At 50.0% G+C, this 25,322-nt stretch overlaps 1 protein-coding gene across 1 annotated transcript; it reads left to right on the top strand.

The window, feature by feature from the left end:
* The first annotated feature begins 3,737 nt into the window (after positions 1-3,737).
* RASSF2 (Ras association domain family member 2) lies at positions 3,738-22,748 on the top strand. Its single transcript, XM_064400417.1, has 12 exons — positions 3,738-3,895; positions 4,262-4,402; positions 9,283-9,366; positions 10,788-10,863; positions 11,703-11,854; positions 13,008-13,096; positions 15,211-15,356; positions 16,406-16,507; positions 18,245-18,296; positions 19,251-19,372; positions 20,580-20,677; positions 21,710-22,748. Exons 3-12 carry the CDS (start codon positions 9,314-9,316, stop codon positions 21,777-21,779), a joined length of 960 nt encoding a protein of 319 aa, XP_064256487.1. The 5' UTR covers positions 3,738-3,895; positions 4,262-4,402; positions 9,283-9,313; the 3' UTR covers positions 21,780-22,748.
* The last annotated feature ends 2,574 nt before the right edge of the window (positions 22,749-25,322 follow it).

Genomic DNA, 25,322 nt, shown 5'->3' with positions numbered 1-25,322 from the left:
GTGATTGTCACAGTTCTTTGGTGGCGAGTGCTGGGGTCAGAGGACCCTGGAGTGGGTTGGGTGGGAAGGGAAGGATCCCTCCCTAATTGATTGATTTCTTCCTAATGGATAATTAATTAATGGATGATTTATGTCAGAATCCAGGTGATGGCAAGACCCAACCCAGAGCTGCCCAAAACCACAAGCCCCAAATGCCTTTGGGGACATGGGGACACCCCAAAACTGCCCCTGCCTTTGGGGACCCCCCAGAGCTTTGGGGACATGGGGACCCCCCAGGGCTGCCCCTGCCTCGGGGACCCCCAGCACCCCCGAGCTGGGCTGGGGCCCGTGGCTGAGTGCAGCAGTGCTGGAGAGGATGGCACTGAACCAGCCCAAAATGCCCCAAATCCACAGCGAGGGGCTGAGAGCAGCTGTGGGGTCAGGGCAGGGATGGAAACCTGATCCCGATCCTGGTTGATCCCAGTCCTGCTGATCCCAGTCCCAATCCCAGTCCTGGCTGATCCCAATCCTGGCTGATCCCAGTCCTGGTTTATCCCAGTCCTGCTGATCCCAGTCCTGCTGATCCCAGTCCTGGCTGATCCCAGTCCTGCTGATCCCAATCCTGGCTGATCCCAGTCCTGCTGATCCCAGTTCTGGCTGATCCCAATCCTGCTGATCCCAATCCTGCTGATCCCAGTCCTGGCTGATCCCAGTCCTGCTGATCCCAATCCTGCTGATCCCAATCCTGCTGATCCCAGTCCTGGCTGATCCCAGTCCTGGCTGATCCCAGTCCTGGCTGATCCCAATCCTGCTGATCCCAATCCTGCTGATCCCAGTCCTGGTTTATCCCAGTCCTGGCAATCCCAGTCCTGCTGATCCCAATCCTGCTGATCCCAATCCTGCTGATCCCAGTCCAGGCTGATCCCAGTCCTGCTGATCCCAATCCTGGCTGATCCCAGTCCAGGCTGATCCCAAGGTGGGCAAATCCTGGGCGGGATCCCCAAATCTGGGGATTTTCAGAACAGCCAGAAGCCCCAGGGTGTGACAGAGCTCGGGGACACGAGAGGCTCCTCCAGAGCCTCCTCTGCTTCCCAGGCAGCTCCCAGAGCTCCCACGTGCCGGGAACTGCTCTGGAACTGCTCTGGAACTGCTCTGGAATTGCTCTGGAATTGCTCTGGAATTGCTCTGGATTTCCTGGCAGTCACCCGGGGGGGCTCAAAGCTGAAACCGTGAGAAGCTGCAAGTGTGGGAAAAAAGGGAATTTTGGCTGCTTGCTCCGTCTGGGGGGGAAATCACTGAATATTGGAGAATTTTGGAGCTGGGGCCTGGCTGAGGTCCCTGGCAGGAGAAAATCCACCCATTTCACCGAGGAGTGATCCCTGCGGGGTGCTCAGCGCAGAAAAGCTGCTGGGACACCCTGGGCACCTCTCGGGGGGGTTGGGGCAGGGCTGGGAGCTCTGCTGCCCTTGCCGTGGGTCACCGTGGGGCTGCAGGGAGCCTCAGGGGGCAGGAGTGGGGCTGGAATGGGTCAGATTCCTTTAATTTGGGAATCAACCCCCCTGCAGGAGTGGGGCTGGAATGGGTCAGATTCCTTTAATTTGGGAAATCAACCCCCCCCTGTAGCAGTGGGGCTGGAATGGGTCAGATTCCTTTAATTTGGGAAATCAACCCCCCCCTGTAGCAGTGGGGCTGGAATGGGTCAGATTCCTTTAATTTGGGAAATCAACCCCCCCCTGTAGCAGTGGGGCTGGAATGGGTCAGATTCCTTTAATTTGGGAAATCAACCCCCCCCTGTAGCAGTGGGGCAGGAATGGGTCAGATTCCTTTAATTTGGGAATCAATCCCCCCTGCAGGAGTGGGGCAGGAATGGTCAGATTCCTTTTATTTGGGAATCAATCCCCCCTGCAGGAGTGGGGCAGGAATGGGTCAGATTCCTTTAATTTGGGAATCAATCCCCCCTGCAGGAGTGGGGCAGGAATGGGTCAGATTCCTTTAATTTGGGAATCAATCCCCCCTGCAGGAGTGGGGCTGGAATGGGTCAGATTCCTTTAATTTGGGAATCAATCCCCCCTGCAGCAGTGGGGCAGGAATGGTCAGATTCCTTTAATTTGGGAAATCAATCCCCCCTGCAGGCTCCAGCCTCCCCCCACTGCCCCTGCACTGGTGGCAGCGAGCAGGACGTGGCAAAAATCAGAATTTAACCCCAATTCCTCCCTGTGCTCCTGCAGGTGCCCACCCCAAACCCCACATTTATTTTTTAAAATTATTATTATTTTTATTTTTCTGCTCACATCCACCCCAGGAGCCGAGGCTCAGGGGGAGCTCTCCCCATTTTTGGGGCCGAATCCTGGCGTTCGGGGCCGGCTCCATTGTCCTCTCTCCCCACCACAAAGGGCCTCTCATCCCCGGCAGCCCTGGGGATGCTGCTGGAATATCAATCCTGCCCCTGCCCCGCTGCTTTCGCCGAGTCAGTGCTTCCCTGAGCCACATGGCTCCTCCAGAACTTCTCATGTTTTCCACAGAAATCCAAGAAAATCTGGGAAAAAAGGCCTGCTGCAGTCTGTGCCTGTTTGGCTCCAGCAGCTGCTTTGATTATTTCTTTGTTTTGGGGTTGTTTCTTTTTTTTTTTTTTCTTTTTCTCCTTTCGTGTGGGCTGTTTCTAGGCAAATTCCTTCAAAAGAAAAAAAGCCACAAAGCACTGGGAAAGGTCAGGGGCAGACAAAGGAGGAGGGACAGGGCTGCTGCTGCTCTGGAATACTGAACACCCCCAAACTCCCCCAAAGTGCCCCAAACTCCCCCAAAGTGCCCCAAACTCCACCCAGGACTGGACAGGCAGGATGGGACCCCGCTCCTGGGATGCTCCCAGCTGCAGCTGCTGCTCCAGGCGGGTTTTATTTGGGTTTATCTCCTCCTCCAGCCCCTGCTCGGGAGCGGGTTTGGGTCCCGAGGCGAGGGCAGCAGCCTAGCGTGCTCCCTGCACGGCTCTGGCCCTGGACATTCCAGGATTTTGGGGCTTTTTGGGGCAGGAGCAGCCGCTCCAGCCCGTGGGGTGCAGCCCACAAATCCCCTCGGGGAGTTCTGGACGAAGCTGGGGCTGATTGTGGGAGCGTTTCCAGCCCGGCTGCGTGGGACGGGGATTCCTTTGGGATCCTGGTCCTGGCAGCGGGGCTGGAGAGTCCCTTGGGATCCAGTTCCTGACATCGGGAATGGGGGATCTTTTGGGATCCTGTTCAGGAATGGGGGATCTTTTGGGATCCTGATCCTGCCACTGGAGTGGGGGATATTTTGGGATCCTGTTCCTGACATCAGAATTGGGGCATTTTTGGGATCCTGTTCCTGACATCAGGAATGAGGAATCTTTTGGGATCCTGTTCAGAAATGGGGGATATTTTGGGATCCTGTTCCTGGCATCAGGAATGGGGGATGTTTTGGGATCCAGTTCCTGCCACTGGGACTGGGGCATTTTTGGGATCCTGATCCTGGCATTGGGAGTGGGGAATCTTTTGGGATCCCGTTCCTAATGTCAGAATTGGGGCATTTTTGGGATCCTGATCCTGCCATTGGGAATGCGGGATGTTTTGGGATCAAATTCCTGACATCAGAATTGGGGCATTTTTGGGATCCCGGTTGTGACAGTGGGGACAGGCCATCTCTTGGGACTCTGCTCGTGGCACCAGGGATGGAGAATCCTTCCAGGGCCGCTCCTGGAGCATCCCTCGGGACCTCGGGGCGGGCACAGCGCGGCTCCCGGCGGCGGCACCGGGAAGGGCCCGGGATGCCCTCCGGGATAGCTCCGGGATGCGGGAGGGGCTGTCCCTGTCCCCCGCGCTGCCACCCCCGGTCCCGCCCCGGCCCTGCCCGCCCCGCCCAGGGGCGGCCCCGGGGCACCGGCAGCGAGCGAGCGGCACCGGCAGCGGTGAGTGCGGCCGGGCTGGGGCATCCTCCTCATCCTCATCCTCATCCTCACCCCCATCCCCACCCCGCAGCGCCGGGAGCGGCCCCGGGGCTGAGCCGCGGCCCCGCCGCCTCCGGGAGCTGCCGGAAAACCTCCGCGATCCCCGGGATCGCACCCCGGAGCCGCCCCAGCCCCAGCATCGCCCTCCGGGGCCGCAGCGCCCGCGGCTCCTCCGGCCCCGGCACCTCCTCTCCCCGCCCCCCGGGACCCCCGGGACCCCCCGGCGGCCCCGGCCCCTCCCGGGGGCTCCACCCTGCGTGCGACCCCCCTGTCCCGAGCACCGACCCCTCCCCCGGGCCTCAGCGCTGCCCTTCCCTGTCCCCGCAGGCCGGAGAACAATAGCGGCGTGCAGAACAATGGGGCGGCCGCGCTCCCCCGCCTAGGGATGCGGGCCGGACGCGGGGCGCGGATCCGGGCCCGGGAGTAGCGCAGGAACCGCGGGCGGCAGCGCAGGATCCGCGGCACCGGGTGAGCGCTCGCGTCCCGGGGCTCCGGGCACCGGGGGGATGCTTCGGGCACCGGGGGGATGTTCCGGGCACCGGGGGGATGCTTCGGGCACCGGGGGATGCTCGGGGCACCGGGGGATGCTCCGGGCACCGGGGGGATGCTCGGGGCACCGGGGGGATGTTCCGGGCACCGGGGGGATGCTCGGGGCACCGGGGGGGATGTTCCGGGCACCGGGGGGATGCTCGGGGCACCGCGGCCTCCCCCGGGGATCGGGATATTCCCACAATGCCCCGGCCGCGCCAAACCCGCGCCTCCCGCTCCCGATGCTGCCGGGGTGGGGTGGGAGCGAGGCGGCAAAAACCTCCCCAAAAACCGCAGATTGCTTTGGAGCCGGAGAAAAATATCTCTTTCCTCCTGAAAAGGGGGTTTTGGGGGGGTTTTGGTGCTTTTTTTCCTTGTTTTGTTGTGTGGGAGCTGTGGATGCGGCCGGGCTCCCCCGGGAGGGGGTCCGGGAGTGTTTTTGGGGAGGGGAACGAGCCCGGGCTCCGTCGGGCCCGGGAGGAGCCCGAGGGGGCCGGAACCGTCCCGGGTTTGAGCCGGAACCGTCCCGGGCCGGGCTGGGCTCGGCGGAACCGCGTCAGCTCCGGGGGGGAAACTGAGGCACGGGAACGGGCACGGCCCCGCGCTGCCGGGGTTGAGCAATGCAGCGACTTCCACCTCGCCAGCGCTTTCATTGGGGTCATTCTCAGCCCTTCCCGGGGATTCCCAGCTTTTCCCGAGTGATTCCCAGCTTTTCCCGGGTCATTCCAGGCATTTCCCGAGTGATTCCCGTCTTTTCCCGGGTGATTCCCGTCTTTTCCCGGGTAATTCCCGTCTTTTCCCGGGTAATTCCCAGCCTTTCCCTCTGCACGGCTCTGGCCCTGGATATTCCAGGATATTCTCAGCCTTTCCCGGGCCTCTCCCGAGTTATTCCCGGCTTTTCCCAGGTTTTTCCCGGCCTTTCCCAGGTCATTCCCAGCCTCTCCCGGGTCATTCCCGGCCTCTCCCGTGTGATCCCCGGCCTCTCCCAGGTCATTCCCGGCCTCTCCCGGGTCATCCCCAGCCTGTCCCGGCTGATCCCCGGCCTCTCCCGGGTCATTCCCGGCCTCTCCCGGGTCACTCCCAGCTTGTCCCGGGTCATTCCCAGCCTGTCCCGGGTCACTCCCAGCTTGTCCCGGGTCATTCCCAGCCTGTCCCGGGTCACTCCCAGCCTGTCCCGGGTGATCCCCGGCCTCTCCCGGGTCATCCCCGGCCTCTCCCGGGTCATTCCCAGCCTGTCCCGGGTCATTCCCAGCCTCTCCCGGGTCACTCCCAGCCTGTCCCGGGTCATTCCCGGCCTCTCCCGGGTCTCTCCCGGCCTCTCCCGGGTCATTCCCAGCCTGTCCCGGGTCATTCCCGGCCTCTCCCGGGTCATCCCCGGCCTCTCCCGGGTCATTCCCAGCCTGTCCCGGGTCATTCCCGGCCTCTCCCGGGTCATTCCCAGCCTGTCCCGGGTCACTCCCAGCCTCTCCCGGGACTCTCCCGGTCTCTCCCGGACCCGCTCCGGGCTGCCGGGGCCGGCAGTGCCCGGGGCTCTCCCGGAGCCGCCTCTCCCCTCCCGTCCCAGCCCGGGTTTCTCTCCAGACCCAAAAACGGAAGAATTTGCCCCTTTCTCGGCCGGGGAGGGGATGTGCTGCCGGAGCACGAACGGGAACCCCGGCACGGGAGGGCGAGCCCGGGGAGCTCAAAGGCTCCGGTGCCCCCCGAGCCCTTCCAGGCTCGGGATTTTGGCACCCCGGGATGCTCCGGAGAGAGATCCCAGGAGCACCAAAGGCTCCGCCCTGCCCCTCCACGAGGGGATTCTCACTCCTTTTTCTGTTTTTGCTGCCCCAGGAGGGTTCTTTTCACTCATTTTGGAGTTTTTACTGCTCTAGGACAGGTTTTTTTCACTCATTTTGGAGTTTTTACTGCTCTAGGACAGGTTATTTTCACTCATTTTTCTGTTTTTGCTGCTCCAGGAGGGTTCTTTTCACTCCCTTGGCTGTTTTTGCTGCTCTAGGACAGGTTCTTTTCACTCCTTTTTCTGTTTTTGCTGCTCCAGGAGGATTTTTTCACTCCCTTTGGAGTTTTTGCTGCTCTAAGAAGGTTTTTTTTCACTCTCTTTGGTGATTTTGCTGCTCCAGGAGGGTTCTTTTCACTCATTTTGGTGTTTTTGCTGCTCTAGGAGTGGTTTTGTCACTCCCTTTGGTGCTCTAGGAGGGTTTTTCCCCCACCCTTTGGAGTTTCTGCTGCTCCAGGAGGGTTTTTTTCACTCCCTTTGCTGTTTTTGATGCTCCAGGAGGGTTCTTTTCACTCATTTTGGAGTTTTTACTGCTCCAGGAGTTTTTTTTTTAATTCACTTCAGTGGTTTTGGTGCTCCAGGAGGGTTCTTTTCACTTATTTTGATGCTTTTGCTGCTCTAGGATGGTTTTTTCCACTCCCTTTGCTGTTTTTACTGCTCCAGGAGGTTTTTTTCAATTCACTTCAGTGTTTTTGGTGCTCCAGGAGGGTTTTTTTCACTCATTTTCATGATTTTGCTGCTCTAGGATGTTTTTTTTTTCACTCCCTTTGGTATTTTTCCTGCTCCAGGAGGGTTTTTTTCACTCCCCTGGGTGTTTCTGGCACCATTTTCACATCTGCCACGTCCTTTAATCCTCCTTGAGCATCCCCGAGCTGTTCAGCCCTTGCCAGGGGAAGCTCCTTCCCCCCAACCCCGGGAGCAGCTGCTGCCCCAAAACCCCACGGCCTCACCCCAAACCCTTGAGCCAGCTGCAGAACCCCCCCTGCTCCCCTTTGGGGCGGATAAATGAGATTATTCCCCTGGGAGGCGGCTGCAGGAGCAGAGCTGGTGCCGGATTTTTGCCAAATCTCGCCGGATTTTACCCAATTTTACCACAACACTCCCTCAGCTCCTCAGGAAACCCGGAGCTTTGTCAGCTCTTCCGCGGTTTTTCTGTCCTCACTTCTCCTTCTGCTTTTTCTCGGAGCCCCAGGCTGGGCTGGGCCGATTTCCTGCCCTTCCCCTGCTGCCACTGAGGGGTTTTTTGGCTGTTGCAAATCAATTTTTTCCCCCTGTTTTTCTCCCAAGGTGTGGGATGGATCCCCAGCATTGCTGCCCTGCAGGGGCTTTGGGGTCTGGGCTCATCCCTGGCAGGTTTTACTGCCTTGGCCTGGATTTTGGGGTGGATTTGGGGTTTTTTTTTCAGGAAAAGGGGTTTTGTGTCCCAGGGGGCTGGGAGGAAGCACATGGGAGGAAATCAGTGCCCTGAGGAGCAAACGCTTTTTGCTCCCTCAGTTTCCCTTCCAGGCGAAGGGGAGGGAGGGAAAAAACCCTGAAAAATTAAATTTTTCCATCCAAGGCAGAGCAGGACCCCAAAAACCCCTTTTCTCATCATTCCAAACCTCCCCAGTTCCCCATTCCGAGCCCTTTTTAGGCCCAGTTTCCAAACTGAGCATCCCAAGGGCTTCACCCCAAACCCCAACCCCAATCCCCAACCCCCAACCCCAAACCCAAACCCCAATCCCCAAACCCCAAACCCCAACCCCCAAACCCCAAATCCCAAACCCAACCCCCAAACCCCCTTCAATTCCACCCAAAAATCCAAGCCCGGAGCTCGGGTGGGATTTTGGGATTCCCAAACGTTTGTGTGACCCAAAATTCCTGCTGGCATCACAAAATCCGCCAGGGATCCCCCCCGAGTTTCTGCTGCTCCGAAATCCCCCCTGGGAATTCCGCCCCTGCCAGCGCTGGGGGCTCCGAGCGGCGGGTTTGGGGTAAAAAACCGGGAAAAGGAACAATTCCCATTCCCCGGCCAGCCCCGGGCGCTGCAAATGCAAATTTGCACAAGGATCGCTCCGGGATTAAATTTTCAGTGAGTTCGGCGCCTCCGCCCTTATCTGATCTCCTTGGCAGCTCCGCCCTTGTCTGATCTCGGCCAGGAGCCGCCCTGGGGGAATTTTCATTTGTTTATTGATTCATTTATAGGTTTCGTTTGGGGTTTTATATATTTATTTATTATATTTCTTTAAATTATAATTATTTTCTTATTATTTTAAATTCTTATGTATTCATTTTTAGATTTCTTAATGTATTTATTTATTCATTTATTCATTCATTTTTTATTCAAAATTGATTTTTTATTTTTAATTCTAATTTATTTTTAATTACTTTTAATTTATTATTTTTAATTTTAATTTTAATTTATTAATTGTATTGCTTTTAATTTAGTTTTTAGATTATTTTTAAAATGTTATTATTTATTTTTTTCTTATTTTTATTTATTGTCACTGTATTTTAATTTGTAATTTTTTTCATTTTTAATTTGTTTTAGTTTTACTTTTATTTCCATTTTTATTTTTATTTCCATTTTTATTTCTATTTCTATTTCTATTTCTATTTCTATTTCTATTTCTATTTCTATTTCTATTTCTATTTCTATTTCTATTTCTATTTCTATTCTTAGTTCCATTTTTATTTCTATTTCAATTTTTATTTCTATTTTTTTATTTCTATTTCTACTTCTATTTCTATTTCTATTTCTATTCTATTTCTATTTCTATTTCTATTTCTATTTCTATTTCCATTTTTATTTATATTTTTACTTCCATTTATTATTTCCACTTATTTTTATTTTTATTTTTATTTTTATTTTTATTTTTATTTTTATTTTTATTTTTATTTTTATTTTTATTTTTATTTTTATTTTTATTTTTATTTTTATTTTTATTTTTACTTCCATTTTTATTTTTATTTTTTCCATTTCCATTCCCATGTTTATTTTCTCGGGAGGGTGGCGGGGCTGCCTTGCCCCCCCTGACCCCCCTGACCCCCCGTGTCCCCCCAGCCCAGCCCCCCCATGCCCACACGGCCCCGCCATGGAGCCGGGAGCGGCCGCGGTGCCCTGCGGGAAGGACAGGCTCATCTCCAGGTACCGGGGACACGGGTGGACACGGGGGGACACGGAAGGGACACGGGGGTACAGGGGACTGGGGAGGGACACGGGACATGGGGGGACACGGGACAGGGGACATGGGACACAGGGGGATACGGGACATGGGGATACAGGAGGGACACGGGGGGACATGGGACCTGGGAGGGACACAGGACACGGGGGGACACGAGACATGGGGGGGACACGGGACATGGGGGGACACGAGACATGGGGGGGACACGGGACATGGGGGGACACGAGACATGGGGGGGACACGGGACATGAGTGGGGACATGGGACATGGGACAGAGGACATGGGACACAGGGGGACATGGGACACAGGGGGACATGGGGGGACAGGGGACATGGGACAGGGGACACAGGGGGACATGGGACATGGGGCAGGACATGGGCAGGACATGGGGGGACATGGGACAGAGGACAGGGGACACAGGGGGGCCATGGGCAGGACATGGGGGGACACGGGTGGGGACACAGTGGGGGACACAAGGGGACACAGGTGCAGGCATGGAGGGACACGGGTGGGACACAGATGAGGACACGGGCAGGACATGGGGGGAAAAGGGCAGGACACGGGTGGGGACATGGGGCAGGACATGGGTGGGACATGGGTGGGACATGGATGGGACACGGGGGGACAAGGGGGGGACACCAATTTGCCCCTCAGAGCTTTGTCCCGAGCTGGGCGAGGCCGGCGTGACCTCCCCCCCCATGACCACTCGTGACACAGGCGTGACCCAGAAACCTGATCACATGGTGAAAGGAGAAAATGATAAAAGGATAAAAAGATAAAAAGATAAAAAGATAAAAAGATAAAAAGATAAAATGATAAAATGATAAAATGATAAAATGATGAAATGATGAAATGATAAAATGATAAAATGATGAAATGATGAAATGATGAAAGGAGAAAAAGATAAAAGGATAAGATTATAAAAATATAAAAAGATAAAATTGAAAAAAACATAAAAAGATAAAATTATAAACAGATAAAAAGATAAAATTATAAAAAGATAAACCGATGAAATGATGAAAGGATAAAAAGATAAAGGATAAAAGGATTCCGTTCTCAGCCTTGTGACCTGCCCCGAGCCCCTTTGGGGTTTCTTTTCGGGACATTTCTGGGGGACACCCCACGGGAGCTTCTCCCCTTCGTTGTGGCTGCAGAACGTTGGAGCCCCGGCAAAACCTGCAGCGGGGGAGGAGGGAAAAGACCCAAATCTGCCCCAAATCAAGCAAATTTGGGTCTCCTGCAGCACGGGGGGTCCTCAGGCGGGGCAGGAGCTCCTGAACCCCAGCAGCTCCTGACCCCCGGCAGCAGCTCGGGGGGCGCTGGTGGTGCCTCACCCACCCCCATCTCAGCACTTTTTTCCCATTTTTCCGTTTTTTCCCCCCAGGAATGAGCTGCTGCTGCACCTCAAGACCTACAACATCTACTACGAGGGGCAGAACCTGCAGCTGCGGCACCGGGAGGTGAGAGCCCAGGGGATTGAGGAGCCAGGGCTGGCTTCGGGTGGGGAGGGACCCCCCACATTTATGTTAGATAGAGAATATTATTTCTATATATAATATAAATAATATATCTTATATATATATATATAACTTTATTATTATATTATACTATATTATATTACATTACATTATATTACATTATATCATATCATATCATATCATATCATATCATATCATATCATATTACATTATATATTATTGTATATATGTATATATATAATATATACATATATTATTTTTCTATATGTATGTAATTTGCTTTCACATTTTTTATATATATATAATTTTTAACATATAAATATTTATATTATATATTATATATATTTGCATTACTTTCTAGATATAAAATATTTACATTATATATATAAAATCTGCATTCAAATTATAGGCATATAGCTGATTTTTTATATGATATGTAAACCTTTATGTTATATATAAATGGTTATGTTACATATATAAAATCCTTATATTCTACATATAAAATTCTTATATTCTGTGTATAAAATCCCTATATTCTATATATAAAATTCTTATATTCCACATATAAAACTGTTATATTCTGTGTATAAAATCCTTATATTCTGTATATAAAATTCTTATATTCTGCATATAAAATCCTTATATTCTACCTATAAAATTCTTATATTCTATATATAAAATTCTTTTATTCTGTATATAAAATTCTTATATTCTGCATATTAAATCCTGATATTCTGTGTATAAAATCCTTATATTCTATGTATTAAATCCTGATATTCTGTGTGTAAAACCCTTGTATTTTTGTGTAAATGTGGCTGCAGGAGGAAGGGGAGCTGATCGTGGAGGGGCTGCTGAACATCTCGTGGGGGCTGCGCCGCCCCATCCGCCTGCAGATGCAGGACGACAACCAGCGCATCCGCCCGCCGCCCTCCTCCTCCTCCTGGCACTCGGGCTGCAACCTGGGCGCCCACGGGTGAGAGCGGGCAGGGGCAGCCCCAAAACACGGCCCCGAAAACACAGACCCAAAACCACAGACCCATAAACACAGCCCCAAAAATACAGCCCTAAAACACACACAGACCCAAAAACACAGGCCCAAAAACACAGACCCAAAAATACAGCCCCAAAGAGAGACCCAAAAACACGGCCCCAAAAAACACAGCCCCAAAAACATAACCCCCAAAAACACAGCCCTAAAGATAGACCCAAAAACATGGCCCCAAAGATACAGACCCAAAAACACGGCCCCAAAAATACAGACCCAAAAACACGGCCCCAAAGACACACAGACCCAAAAACACGGCCCCAAAGATACAGCCCTAAAAACACAGCTGCAAAAACCACAGACCCAGAAAGGTGCAAACAGCCCCAAAAATACACAGACCCAAAAAAGGGGAAAGAGCCCCAAAACCACACCACCCTAAAAACCACACAGACAGCCCTAAACCTACACAAACAGCCCCAAACCCCCACAGACAGCCCCAAACCCACACACACAGCCCCAAACCCACACAGACAGCCCCAAACCCACACAGACAGCCCCAAACCCCCACAGACAGCCCCAAACCCCCACAGACAGCCCCAAAACCCCCACAGACAGCCCCAAACCCCCACAGACAGCCCCAAACCCACACAAACAGCCCCAAACCCACACAAACAGCCCCAAACCCACACAGACAGCCCCAAACCCACACACACAGCCCCAAACCCACACAGACAGCCCCAAACCCACACACACAGCCCCAAACCCACACAGACAGCCCCAAACCCCCACAGACAGCCCCAAACCCACACAAACAGCCCCAAACCCACACACACAGCCCCAAACCCACACAGACAGCCCCAAACCCACACAAACAGCCCCAAACCCACACAGACAGCCCCAAACCCCCACAGACAGCCCCAAACCCCCACAGATAGCCCCAAACCCACACACACAGCCCCAAACCCCCACAGACAGCCCCAAACCCCCCAGCCTGGCAGGCTGTGCACCCCCAGCCTCCTCCTCCAGGATTTTTGTCCCAGAAGGAATCAGGGGTGAGGGACAGAGATTCCCGGGATTGCCCTTCCCTCTGCGGCCCCGCGGGGACCCCGGGCAGGGCACCCACCCCTCTCTGTCCCCCCAGGTCCGTGCTGAAGCCCAGCACCCTGCCGGACATCCAGGTGACAGACGGGGACAGCGGCCGGGCCACGGAGAATCCCGGGAACGGCACGGGTGAGCCGGGCTGGGATCCACCGGGAGCGGGACCGGGCTGGGATCCACCGGGATTGGATCCACTGGGAACGGGGCCGGGCTGGGATCCACCGGGATTGGATCCACCAGGATCAGGCTGGGATCCACCGGGATTGGATCCACCAGGAATGGCCCAAGGGCTTGGATCCACCAGGAGCAGGACCAGGGCTCGGATCCACCGAGATCACATCCACTGGGATCGGTCCCAGGGCCCAGATCCACTGGGATTTAGCTTGGATCCACCAGGAATGGTCCAAGGTCTTAGATCCACCAGGAGTGGGACTGGGGCTTGGATCCACTGGGATTGGATCCACTGGAAATGGTTCAAGGGCTTGGATCCACTGGGATGGGATCCACTGGGAATGGTGCTGGGGCTTGGATCCACCAGGATCAGGCTGGGATCCACCGGGATCAGATCCACCAGGAGTGATCCATGGGCTCGGATCCACCGGGACTGGGCTGGGATCTACTGGGGATGGTCCAAGGGCTCAGACCCACCAGGATCAGGCTGGGATCCACCAGGATTGGGCTTGGATCCACTGGGATCAGGCTCAGATCCACCGGGATCAGGCTGGGATCCACCAGGAGCTGAGCCCTTGCAAATCTCCATCCAGGAACCCCCATCCGTGGCCCTCCAGCTTTTCCCATTTCTGCTCAGGACACTTTTCCCGCCTGAATTAAATCATTCCCAGGCAGTGCCCACCCCACCACGATTCCCCTCAATCCTCTGCCAGCACATAAGGAAAAAAAAAGCCTTTTATTCCATTTTTTTCCCTAAAATCCAGCAAAAATCAGTGCCTGGCGTGCCCCTGGGGGTGCTCAGCTGTCGTTTGTGCAGCTGGAGCTGCTCCTGCCAGAGATTCCTCCCTCTGCAGACACGGCCTGAATTAAAACCCCCGGAGCCGGAGCCTGAGAGCTCCATTAAAAATGGATGAAGAGCTGGTTTATCATAATTGGACGCAGGCCAGTTTTCAGGCAGAGATCTGAGGCTGTGCCCTCGTTTGCCTGCTCTCGTTAAGGGGAAGGAGAACGGAGGAAGTTCAATTATGGAAAAGAGAGGGAAGATGCTCGAGCTCCTGGGAGAAGGGGTTTGAGCCGGGTGGCAGCAGGGATTTGGGAGGTTAATTCTGAATTAATGACCGTCCTCGGGAGCTGGGCCAGAATGAACCGGCTGTTGTGGTTTAAAGGAAAGTTCAGGGGGGTGAGGAAATTTATCTTGGGGTGGGGATTTCTGCATCCTCCCAGTGGCTGTTTGGGAGCAGGAAAATTCTGGAATCACAGAATTGTCCTGAGCGGGAAGGGACCACAAGGATCTTTGACCTAACACGCCAACAATCCCACCCTGGGAGCGTTGCTCAAAAATCAACAATCCCACTGCGGGATTGTTACCCAAAAATCAACAATCCATCCCACCCTGTGCTTGGATTATTGGGTATAAAAAACCAAAAATCCCACCCTGAGAGTGCTCCCCAAAAATCAACAATCCCACTGCGGGATGGTTACCCAAAAATCAACAATCCCACCCTGAGCTTGGATTATTTGGTATAAAAAACCAAAAATCCTACCCTGGGATTTTTCCCCAAAAATCAACAACCCATCCCACCCTGAGCTTGGATTATTGGGTATAAAAAACCAAAAATCCCACCCTGAGAGTGTTCCCCAAAAATTAACAATCCCACCATGTGCTTGGATTATTTGGTATAAAAAACCAAAAATCCCACCCTGGGAATGCTCCCAAAAAATCAACAATCCCACCATGTGCTGGGAGCATTGCCCAAAAATCAAAAATCCCACCCCGTGCTGGCATTATTGGACAAAATTCAACAATCCCACCGTGTGCTGGGAGTGCTCCCCAGAAAAGAATCCTGAGTTTTCCCAGCAAACACCATGATGGCACAACAGAAGTGCAAAAAAAAAAAAATGGAATTATTACCGTTATTTGAAATTTATTTGAAATTTATTTGAAATGTATTTGAAGTTAGGCGCACGGGCTTTGTGGGAACGCCGATTTCTGAGGCAAGCTCAGCGTGGGGTTGTCTCGAGGCGTTTGCAGGCGCTGTGAGGGGCCCTCGTGCTGTGCTGTGTTTTGTTTGCAGCCCCCCGGGCGGACGAGGCCCCGCAGCTGCTGCGCACCCGCAGCGACGTCGGCGTGCGGCCCCGCGGCAGCGCCCGCACGCCCGGCGAGCAGCGGCGCCTGCGGCGGCACCGCTTCTCCATCAACGGGCACTTCTACAACCACAAGGTGAGCGGGGGGCCGGGGGATCCAGGGGAATCCAGGAGGATCTAGGGGGATCCAGGGGTCTGGGGGGAACCAGAGATCAAGGAGATCCAGGGATCTGGGGGGATCCTGGGATCCCAAGGGATCTGAGGGATCTGGGGTTATGCAGGGGGATCCAGGGGGAACCGGGGGATCCAGGGATCAGGGGGATCGAGGGGGATCCAGGGCTCTGGGGGGGATCCAGAGATCAGGGGGATCGAGGGGGAACCGGGGGATCCAGGTATGCAGGGGGATCTGGGGGATCCAGAAGGATCCAGGAAGATCCAGGGGGATCTGGGGGATCCAGGGATCAGGGGGATCTAGGGAGCTGGGGGGATCCAGGGATCCCAGGGGATCCAGGGATCTGGGGGGATGCAGGAGGATCCAGGGGATCCAGGGATCAGGGGGATACAGGGGGAACCGGGGGATCCAGGGATCAGGGGGATCCAGAGGATCCAGAGGGATCCAGGAGGATCCAGGGGTCTGGGGGGAACCAGAGATCAAGGGGATCCAGGGAGCTGGGGGGGGATGCAGGGATCCCAGGGGATGCAGGGGTCTGAGGGATCTGGGAGGATCCAGGGATGCAGGGGGATCTGAGGGATCCAGGGGTCAGGGGGATCCAGAGGGATCCAGGGATCGGGGGGATCCAGGGGATCTGGGGGGACCCAGAGATCCGTGGATCCAGGGGGATCCGGGAGGATCTAGGGGGATCCAGGGGGACCAAGAGGATCCAGGAGGATCTAGGGGAATCCAGAGATCCAGTGGGATCCAGGGGATCCGGGGATCAGAGGATCCAGGGGGGTCTGGGGTATCCAGGAGGATCCAGAGGGATCTGGGGGATCCAGGGCTCCAGGGATCAGAGGATCCAGGGGGATCTGGGGGGTTCTGGGGGGATCCAGGGGGTCTGGGGGATCCAGGAATCCAGGGATCAGAAGATCCAGGGGGATCCAGGGGGATCCAGGAGGATCCAGGGGGTTCTGGGGGGATCCAGGGGGATCCAGGGATGCAGGGCCCAGTGCCGCCTGTGCCCGCAGACCGCGGTGTTCACGCCCGCCTACGGCTCCGTCACCAACGTGCGCATCAACAGCACCATGACCACGCCGCAGGTGCTCAAACTGCTGCTCAGCAAGTTCAAGGTACGCGCACCCCGTGCTCCGAGCGAGGCTCTGCTGTGCTTACAATAAATAAAAACATTTTTATTCTGGGTATAAAATCTGCGTTCTGGTTCATATAGTTTTATATTTATATAAAAATATGTATTTATATGAATTTTTAAAAATCTATATTTTATATAAATATATATTTATATTTATATAAAAATATATATTATATATATTTATATATTATATTTTCATATATTGATTCTTTTAAATTATTCTTTATATTTTATATTTATATATATTATATGTTTCTAAATTTATATTCGTATTATTTATTTATCTTTCCGTTATATACACGTAACTTCCATTCAGATTCGAGATGAATTTTTGTATTTCAATCTTTATGTTATATATATATAATCTTTACATTTTATATATAAAACCTGCAGATGCATATGTCTGAATATTTATACGATATGAAAATATTCATATTATACAAAAGTGCGTACATTATACATATACATAATCTTTATATGTATAAAATCTGCATTCAGATTACATATATATATGGTATACCTCATATGTACATGTATTTATATAAATATAAATATAAATATAAATATATAAATATAAACATAAATATAAATATAAATATAAACATAAATATAAATATATAAATATAAATATATAAATATATAAATATAAACATAAACATAAACATAAATATAAATATAAATATATAAATATAAACATAAATATAAATATATAAATATATAAATATAAATATAAATATAAATATAAATATAAATATAAATATAAATATAAATATAAACATAAATATAAATATAAATGTAAATATAAATATAAACATAACTATAAATATAAATATATAAATATATAAATATAAACATAAATATAAACATAAATATAAATATAAATATAAACATAAACATAAATATAAATATAAATATATAAATATAAACATAAATATAAATATATAAATATATAAATATAAATATAAATATAAATATAAATATAAATATAAATATAACTATAAACATAAATATAAATATAAATGTAAATATAAATATAAACATAAATATAAACATAAATATAAATATAAATATATAAATATATAAATATATAAATATAAACATAAATATAAACATAAATATAAACATAAACATAAACATAAATATAAATATATAAATATATAAATATAAATATAAATATAAACATAAATATAAATATAAATGTAAATATAAATATAAACATAAACATAAATATAAATAAATAAATATAAATATAAATATAAACATAAATATAAATATAAATATAAATATAAATATATAAATATAAAAATATATAAATATAAACATAAATATAAACATAAACATAAATATAAACATAAACATAAATATAAATATAAATATAAATATAAATATAAATATAAATATAAATATACAAACATAAACATAAATATAAATATAAACATATAAATATAAATATAAACATAAATATAAACATAAATATATAAATATAAACATAAATATAAACATAAACATAAATATAAATATAAATATATAAATATAAGTATAAATATATAAATATAAACATAAACATAAATATAAATATAAATATAAATATAAATATAAATATAAATATAAATACAAATATAAATACAAATATAAATACAAATATAAATATAAAAATAAATACAAATCTAAGGCATAGCAGAAGCAGTGCCTGTGTCAGCGCTTTGTGTCTCCCCAGATCGAGAACTCCGCAGAGGAGTTTGCTCTGTACATGGTGCACACGAGCGGAGGTGAGTGCCCCAAAGTACCCCCACAGGGTGCCCCAAAGTACCCCCACAGGGTGCCCCAAAGTACCCCCACAGGGTGCCCCAAAGTACCCCCACAGGGTGCCCCGAACCCCCGGGCATGAGTGCCCCAAATTCTCCTGTAACCCCCGGGCATGAGTGCCCCAAAGTACCCCCACAGGGTGCCCCGAACCCCTGGGCATGAGTGCCCCAAAGCACCCCCACAGGGTGCCCCAAAGTACCCCCACAGGGTGCCCCAAACCCCCGGGCATGAGTGCCCCAAATTCTCCTGTAACCCCCGGGCATGAGTGCCCCGAACCCCTGGATGCCCCAAATTCTCCTGGACCCCTGGCCAGGAGTGCCCCGAATCCCCCTGGTGCTGCCACCTCTGCCCCGGTGCTGCCCAGGCACTGCTGGTACCACCCTGGCACTGCCAGTTCCACCCTGGCGCTGCCATTACCACCCTGGCAGTGCCGGTACCACCCTGGCAGTGCCAGTTCCACCCTGGCAGTTCTGATACCACCCTGGGAGTGCTGGTGCCACCCTGTCAGGGCCATTACCACCCTGGTATTGCCATTACCACCCTGGCAGTGCCGGTACCACCCTGCTGGTACCATCCTGGTCGTGCCAGTACCACCCTGGCACTGCCATTACCACCCTGGCACTACCAGTGCCACCCTGGCAGTGCCAGTGCCACCCTGGCAGTGCCATTACCACCCTGACAGTGCCAGTGCCACCCTGGCAGTATCAGTGCCACCCTGGCAGTGCCGGTTCCACCCTGGTCATGCTGGTACCACCCTGGCACTACCATTGCCACCCTGGCATTGCCAGTTCCACCCTGGCAGCACCGGTGCCGCCCTGGCAGTGCCAGTGCCGCCGTGCCCGGCGGTGCCCAGCGGTGCCCAGCTGTGCCCAGCGGTGCCCACCGTGCCCGCCGTGCCCAGCCCGTTGTGCTTGCAGAGAAGCAGCGGCTGCGCGGCAGCGATTTCCCGCTGCTGGCCCGCGTGCTGCAGGGCCCCTGCGAGCAGGTGGCCAAGGTGTTCCTCATGGACAAGGACCAGGTGGAGGAGGTCACCTACGACGTGAGTGTGCCAGGGGGCACTGGGAGGGGGTCGGGGGGTTTGGGGTGGGGGAGGCACGGGGTTGGGGGGAGGGGTCCCAACGCCCGGCCAGTGCCACCCGTGCCATGGCAGGGTCGGCCCCGCTGTCCCCGGCGGCGCCGAGCGCTGCCCGGCCTGGCCAGGGCACAGCCAGGGGGGATTCTGGTGTTATTTTTGTGGTTTTGTAGTATTTTTGTATTATTTTTGTATTATTTTTGTGTTATTTTTGTATTATTTTTGTGGTTTTGTATTATTTTTGTATTATTCTTGTATTATTTTTGTGGTTTTGTATTATTTTTGTATTATATTTGTATTATTTTTGTGGTTTTGTATTATTTTTGTATTATTTTTGTATTATTTTTGTATTATTTTTGTGGTTTTGTATTATTTTTGTATTATTTTTGCATTTTTGTATCATTTTTGTGGTTTTGTATTATTTTTGTATTATTTTTGCATTTTTGTATTATTTTTGTGGTTTTGTATTATTTTTGTGTTATTTTTGTGGTTTTGTATTATTTTTGTATTATTTTTATATTTTTGTATTATTTTTGTGTTTTTGTATTATTTTTGTATTATTTTTGCATTATTTTTGTATTATGTTTGTATTATTTTTGTATTATTTTTGTATTTTTGTATTATTTTTGTATTATTTTTGTATTTTTGTATTATTTTTGTAATATTTTTGCATTATTTTTGTATTATTTTTGTATTTTTTTTATTATTTTTATATTATTTTTGTATTATTTTTGCATTTTTGTATTATTTTTGCATTATTTTTGCATTATTTCTGCATTAATTCCCAGCCAGCCCCTCCTCACCCTGGCAGGGTTTATCCCCGGTGAGCAGGGGCTGCTCTGCTGTGGGGTCTGTCCATGAAAACCCCAAATCCCCGGAATTCCCGAACTGTTCCCAGCCCGAAATCCCAAACCCGGCGCTTTTGGGGTGAATTTGGGATTCAGAAACCCCGAGGCTTTGGGGGCGCTCAGAGCCACCTCCAGCAGCCAAAACAAATAATCATGAAGTGGCTCTTTCCCCCATAATTACCCATGAGCTGATGGTCACAAACATCATTTTTTTTTTAGGGTTTGCTGTAAAATTTTGGGATCTTTGGCTAAATCCACGCAGTGGGTGGGGGGCGGCTCGGCTCAGCCCCTTCCTCACCATCCTCTTCCTCTCGTGTCCCACCCAGGTGGCCCAGTACATCAAATTCGAGATGCCCACCCTCAGGAGCTTCATCCAGAAGCTCGAGGAGGAGGAGGACCGGGAGGTGAAGAAGCTGAAGCACAAGTGCGTGGGGCTGGGGGGGAAAACATCCCAAAAAAACCTCATTTGTGCAGCCCCGGCACGGGGTGTTCCTGCCTGGTGATCCCCGAGCTGGGGAAGTGGAGGGGGGGGAGAAACAGGAGGGGGAAATCCCAATTTGGGGATTTTTTATGGGATTTGCCGCCCGGTTTTGTGGTGTTTCCTCCCAAAGTGGGGTTTGGCATCCCCAGGTTGGGGTTTTCATTACTCCAGGCTTGAAAAATCAATTTGTTTTAATCCCTGTGCCTCCCCAGATATCCCATCCTCATTTCGGGATTTTTTTTATGGGATTTGCTGGTTTTTGTGGTGTTTCCTCCCAAAGTGAGGTTGGGCATCCCCGGACTGGGATTTGCATTATTCCATAACTGAAAAATCAATTTTTTTTTTTTTTTTATCCCTGTTCCTCCCCAGATATCCCATCCTCATTTCAGGATTTTTTTTGTGGGATTTGCTGTTTTTTGTGGTGTTCCCTCCCAAACTGAGGTTGCGCATCCCTGGATTGGGATTTACATTATTCCAGGGTTGAAAAATCCTTTTTTATTTTTATCCCTGTGCCTCCCCAGATACTCCACCTTCATTTCAGGATTTTTTTGGTGGGATTTGGTGTTTTTTGTGGTGTTCCCTCCCAAAGTGAGGTTGGGCATCCCCGGACTGGGATTTGCATTATTCCAGGGTTGAAAAATCCTTTTTTATTTTTATCCCTGTGCCTCCCCAGATACTCCATCCTCATTTTGGGATTTTTTATGGGATTTGCAGCCCTGTTTTGTGGTGTTTCCTCCCAAAGTGAGGTTTGGCAACCCAAGAGTGGGGTTTACATTACTCCAGGCTTGAAAAATCAATTTTTTTTTTATCCCTGTTCCTCCCCAGATATCGCATCCTCATTTCGGGATTTTTTTTGTGGGATTTGCTGGTTTTTGTGGTGTTTCCTCCCAAAGTGGGGTTTGGCACCCCCGGAGCGGGGTTTGCATTACTCCAGAATTGAAAAATCGATTTATTTTTCATCCCTGTTCCTCCCAGGTACTCCACCCTGCGGCTGATGATCGAGCAGAGGCTGGAGGAGATTTCCGAGGGCCCCACGGCCATGTGAGCGTCCCTGGGACGTGCTGCACCAAACCCCCACCCCAAAACCGCTCCCGGTGTCCCCCTGGCTGCCCCCGGCCCAGCCCCCTCCCCAGGAATCCTGGGGGTTCTTCCAGCAAGGCTCTGGCTGGCAGCAGCACCAGCAAAAACCTCGAATCCCTGGAAAACACAGGGAAAAAAATACAAAAAATGAGAAAAAAGAGGAAATCAGTGAGCAGCTGCCAGAATTGCGGAGCTGGAATTCTGGGGGGCTCGGGTTGGGAATGCCCGAGGTGGCTCCCAGGGAAGGTTCTGCTGCTCGGCAGCGAGAGAGCACAAAAAATCCTTTTTTTAATAGAAAAAAGCACATTCCTGCCCTGTCACCGCAATAATTCCCCGGTGTCGGGAGGATTTTATAAATCCAAAGGGTCGGCTGAGATTTTGGGGGGTTTACCCCGACCTGGGGGCTCGTGGAGGCATTTCCAGCCCAGCAGAAAATCCCATTTTCCCCAGCCCCGCTGTCATTTGCACTAATATTTAGGGATTTTGAAGCAAACCACGATGTCAAACCTCTCTGGGAGCTGAAAATGCCAAATAGCACTCGCCGAGAGGGGCAGAGGCACAAATGAAGAGGAATTTGTTTTCCAAATCCATTCCCCAGGGAATTATCCTGGTGAGAGCAGGAAAAATCCTCTTTCCTCCCAGGCTAAACCAGCAATACCCATTTTATACCTCGATGTGAACTAAACCTCTGACTTCCTCCCCCTTCCCCTCGAGTTTTTGCAATGCATCTTTGTAAAAAAAAATTTTTTTTAATTATTAATTTTAATTTTAATGGTACCTTTTCCACCTTTGGCTCACGTTGGGGGAAAGTGTTGTACAGCGAGAGGAGCTTTTGGTGTGTTTGAAGGATGATTGTGGCACTGCTGCGTGGATTAACAAGGAAAGAAAATACAATAAAATAAAATAAAATATGTAGCATTCATGCAGAATGAAATCTCCTGAGTCAGAGCCTGGATTTCCAAAATAAATCACTTTTTGTGGATAGAAATGCCATGGAATTCAGTAAAAAAGGAGGGGAGAGAGGAAAATCCCAGTGGAGAAGTTCCCCAAGGAGAAATCTCCCAGATTTAAACTCCCGCCTAAATTTCTGGTGGATTTTTGGGTCATATTGAGCTGTTTTAGGACCTGGCTTTCCAAAATCAATCAATTTTTTGTGGCTAGAAGCACTAGAAAATAGGTAAAAAATGAGATGAGGGAACAGAGTCAAACCCCAGTGGAGAAGCTCCCCAAGGAGAAATGTTCTCACCGCCCAGATTTAAACTCCCACCTAAATTTCTGGCAGATTTTTGGGTCATATTGAGCTGGTTTAGGGCCTGGCTTTCCAAAATAAATAACCTTTTGTGGATAGAACCACTATAGAAATAGGTAAAAAATGAGATGAGGGAAAAGAGTCAAATTCCAGTGGAGAAGCTCCCCAAGGAGAAACCTCCCAGATTTAAACTCCCACCTAAATTTCTGGTGGATTTTTGGGTCACATTGAGGGTTTAAGGCCTGGCTTGTCCAAAATAAATCACTTTTTTTGTGCATAGAACCACTACAGATATAAGTAAAAAAAGTAAAATCTGTCTGAACCCAAGTGGAGAAGCCCCCAGAGCTCTCCCCTCCCAGATTTAACCCCCACCCAAATTTCTGTCAGATTTTTGGGTCATATTGAGGGTTTAAGGCCTGGCTTGTCCAAAATAAATCACTTTTTGTGAATAGAACCACTACAGAAACGAGTAAAACCTGTCTGAACCCAAGTGGAGAAGCTCCCAGAGCTCTCCCCTCCCAGATTTAAACTCCCACCTAAATTTCTGGTGGATTTTTGGGTCACATTGAGGGTTTAAGGCCTGGCTTGTCCAAAATAAATCACTTTTTTTGTGCATAGAACCACTATAGATATAAGTAAAAAAAGTAAAACCTGTCTGAACCCAAGTGGAGAAGCCCCCAGAGCTCTCCCCTCCCAGATTTAACCCCCACCCAAATTTCTGGTGGATTTTTGGGTAATATTGAGTTGGTTTAGGGCCTGGCTTGTCAAAAATAAATCACTTTTTTTGTGCATAGAACCACTATAGATATAAGTAAGAAAAGTAAAATCTGTCTGAACCCAAGTGGAGAAGCTCCCAGAGCTCTCCCCTCCCAGATTTAACCCCCACCCAAATTTCTGGTGGATTTTGGGGGCACTGGCCAGGATCCGTTCCCCCCTGGGCATTGCCCACCCCCGGGATAATTCACCCCCAGTCCCGTGGGTGTCCCCTCCCAGCAGGTGAAACCCGGGCTGGTTTTTCCTCCCTCCCCTCCCGGGGGGCAGGATTTGAGCTGAGCCCAGCGGGAACAGCCCGGGCAGAGCCGCGGCAGCCCCGGCGCACGGGTAAGGCAGCAGCTCGCCTTTCTGGGGTGAAAACGGGCGGAATCGGGTCTGGAGAGAGGGGAAAAATCATTGGGGTTTGTTTGGGACAAAGCTGAGCTGGGGTTGGCGTGGGCACAGCAGCGCCGGGGTTCCTGCATGGTGATCCCTGAACTTGGGGAAGTGGAGAGGAGGGGAAAACAGGAGGGGGGAATCTTAATTTTGGGGTTTTTTGGGGGGATTTGCTGGTTTTTGTGGTGTTTCCTCCCAAAAGTGGGGTTTGGCATCCCTGGAGCGGGGTTTGCATTATTCCATTATTCCAGGTTTGCATTATTCCAGCGTTGAAAAATCCTTTTTTATCCCCGTGACTCCCCAGATATTCCATCCTCATTTCGGGGTTTTTTTTGTGGGATTTGCTGGTTTTTGTGGTGTTTCCTCCCAAAGTGGGGTTTGGCATCCCCGGAGGAGCGGGGTTTGCATTATTCCATTATTTCCATTATTCCAGGTTTGCATTACTCCATCCTTTTTTATCCCCGTGCCTCCCTGGATACTCCATCCTCATTTCAGGGTTTTTTGGTGGGATTTGCTGCCCAGTTTTGTGGTGTTTCCTCCAAGAATGAGGTCTGGCATCCCCACAGTGGGGTTTGCATTATTCTGGGGTTGAAAAATCCTTTTCTATCCCCGTGCCTCTCCACATACTCCATCCTCATTTCGGGTTTTTTGGTGGGATTTGCTGCCCGTTTTTGTGGTGTTTCCTCCCAAAGTGGGGTTTGGCATCCCCAGAGCGGGGTTTGCATTATTTCAGGGTTGAAAATTCCTTTTTTTTTATCCCTGTGCTTCCCCAGATACTCCATCCTCATTTCGGTTTTTTTTTTTTTTTGTGGGATTTTCCACCCATTTTTGTGGTGTTTGTGCCAACAGCTGGAAGGGGGGGACACTTCTCATTATTTTCCCTAAAATAACCCCAAAAACAGACAGAATGGGGCAGGAAAACGAGGCGAATTAAATGAATTTTTATTTTTGAAGGGCTGGGGTTGGGACGGGCGGGGGGGGCCAGGCCTGGCAGCTTCCAGGGGGGAGAAAATCGCTGACACGGGGATGTCGCTGCCAGGGGGGCTCTGCTTTGTCCCCGGGCTTTTTGTCTTGTCTTTTTGTCTGCGATGGCTCAGCAGCTCCAGCACA

This window comes from Passer domesticus, chromosome 28 (genome assembly GCF_036417665.1).
Source record: "Passer domesticus isolate bPasDom1 chromosome 28, bPasDom1.hap1, whole genome shotgun sequence".
NCBI lineage: Eukaryota > Metazoa > Chordata > Aves > Passeriformes > Passeridae > Passer > Passer domesticus.
The sequence above is the reverse complement of the archived record's forward strand: the minus strand, read 5'-3'. Positions and strand labels throughout refer to the sequence as shown.

Excerpts from the sequence above, each read along its gene's own strand:
- RASSF2 (XM_064400417.1), top strand. The coding sequence starts at position 9,314 with ATGGAGCCGGGAGCGGCCGCGGTGCCCTGCGGGAAGGACAGGCTCATC. Across the intron at positions 13,097-15,210 it reads GAATCCCGGGAACGGCACGG|CCCCCCGGGCGGACGAGGCC; the intron begins GTGAGCCGGGCT and ends TTTTGTTTGCAG. Across the intron at positions 19,373-20,579 it reads TGGAGGAGGTCACCTACGAC|GTGGCCCAGTACATCAAATT; the intron begins GTGAGTGTGCCA and ends TGTCCCACCCAG.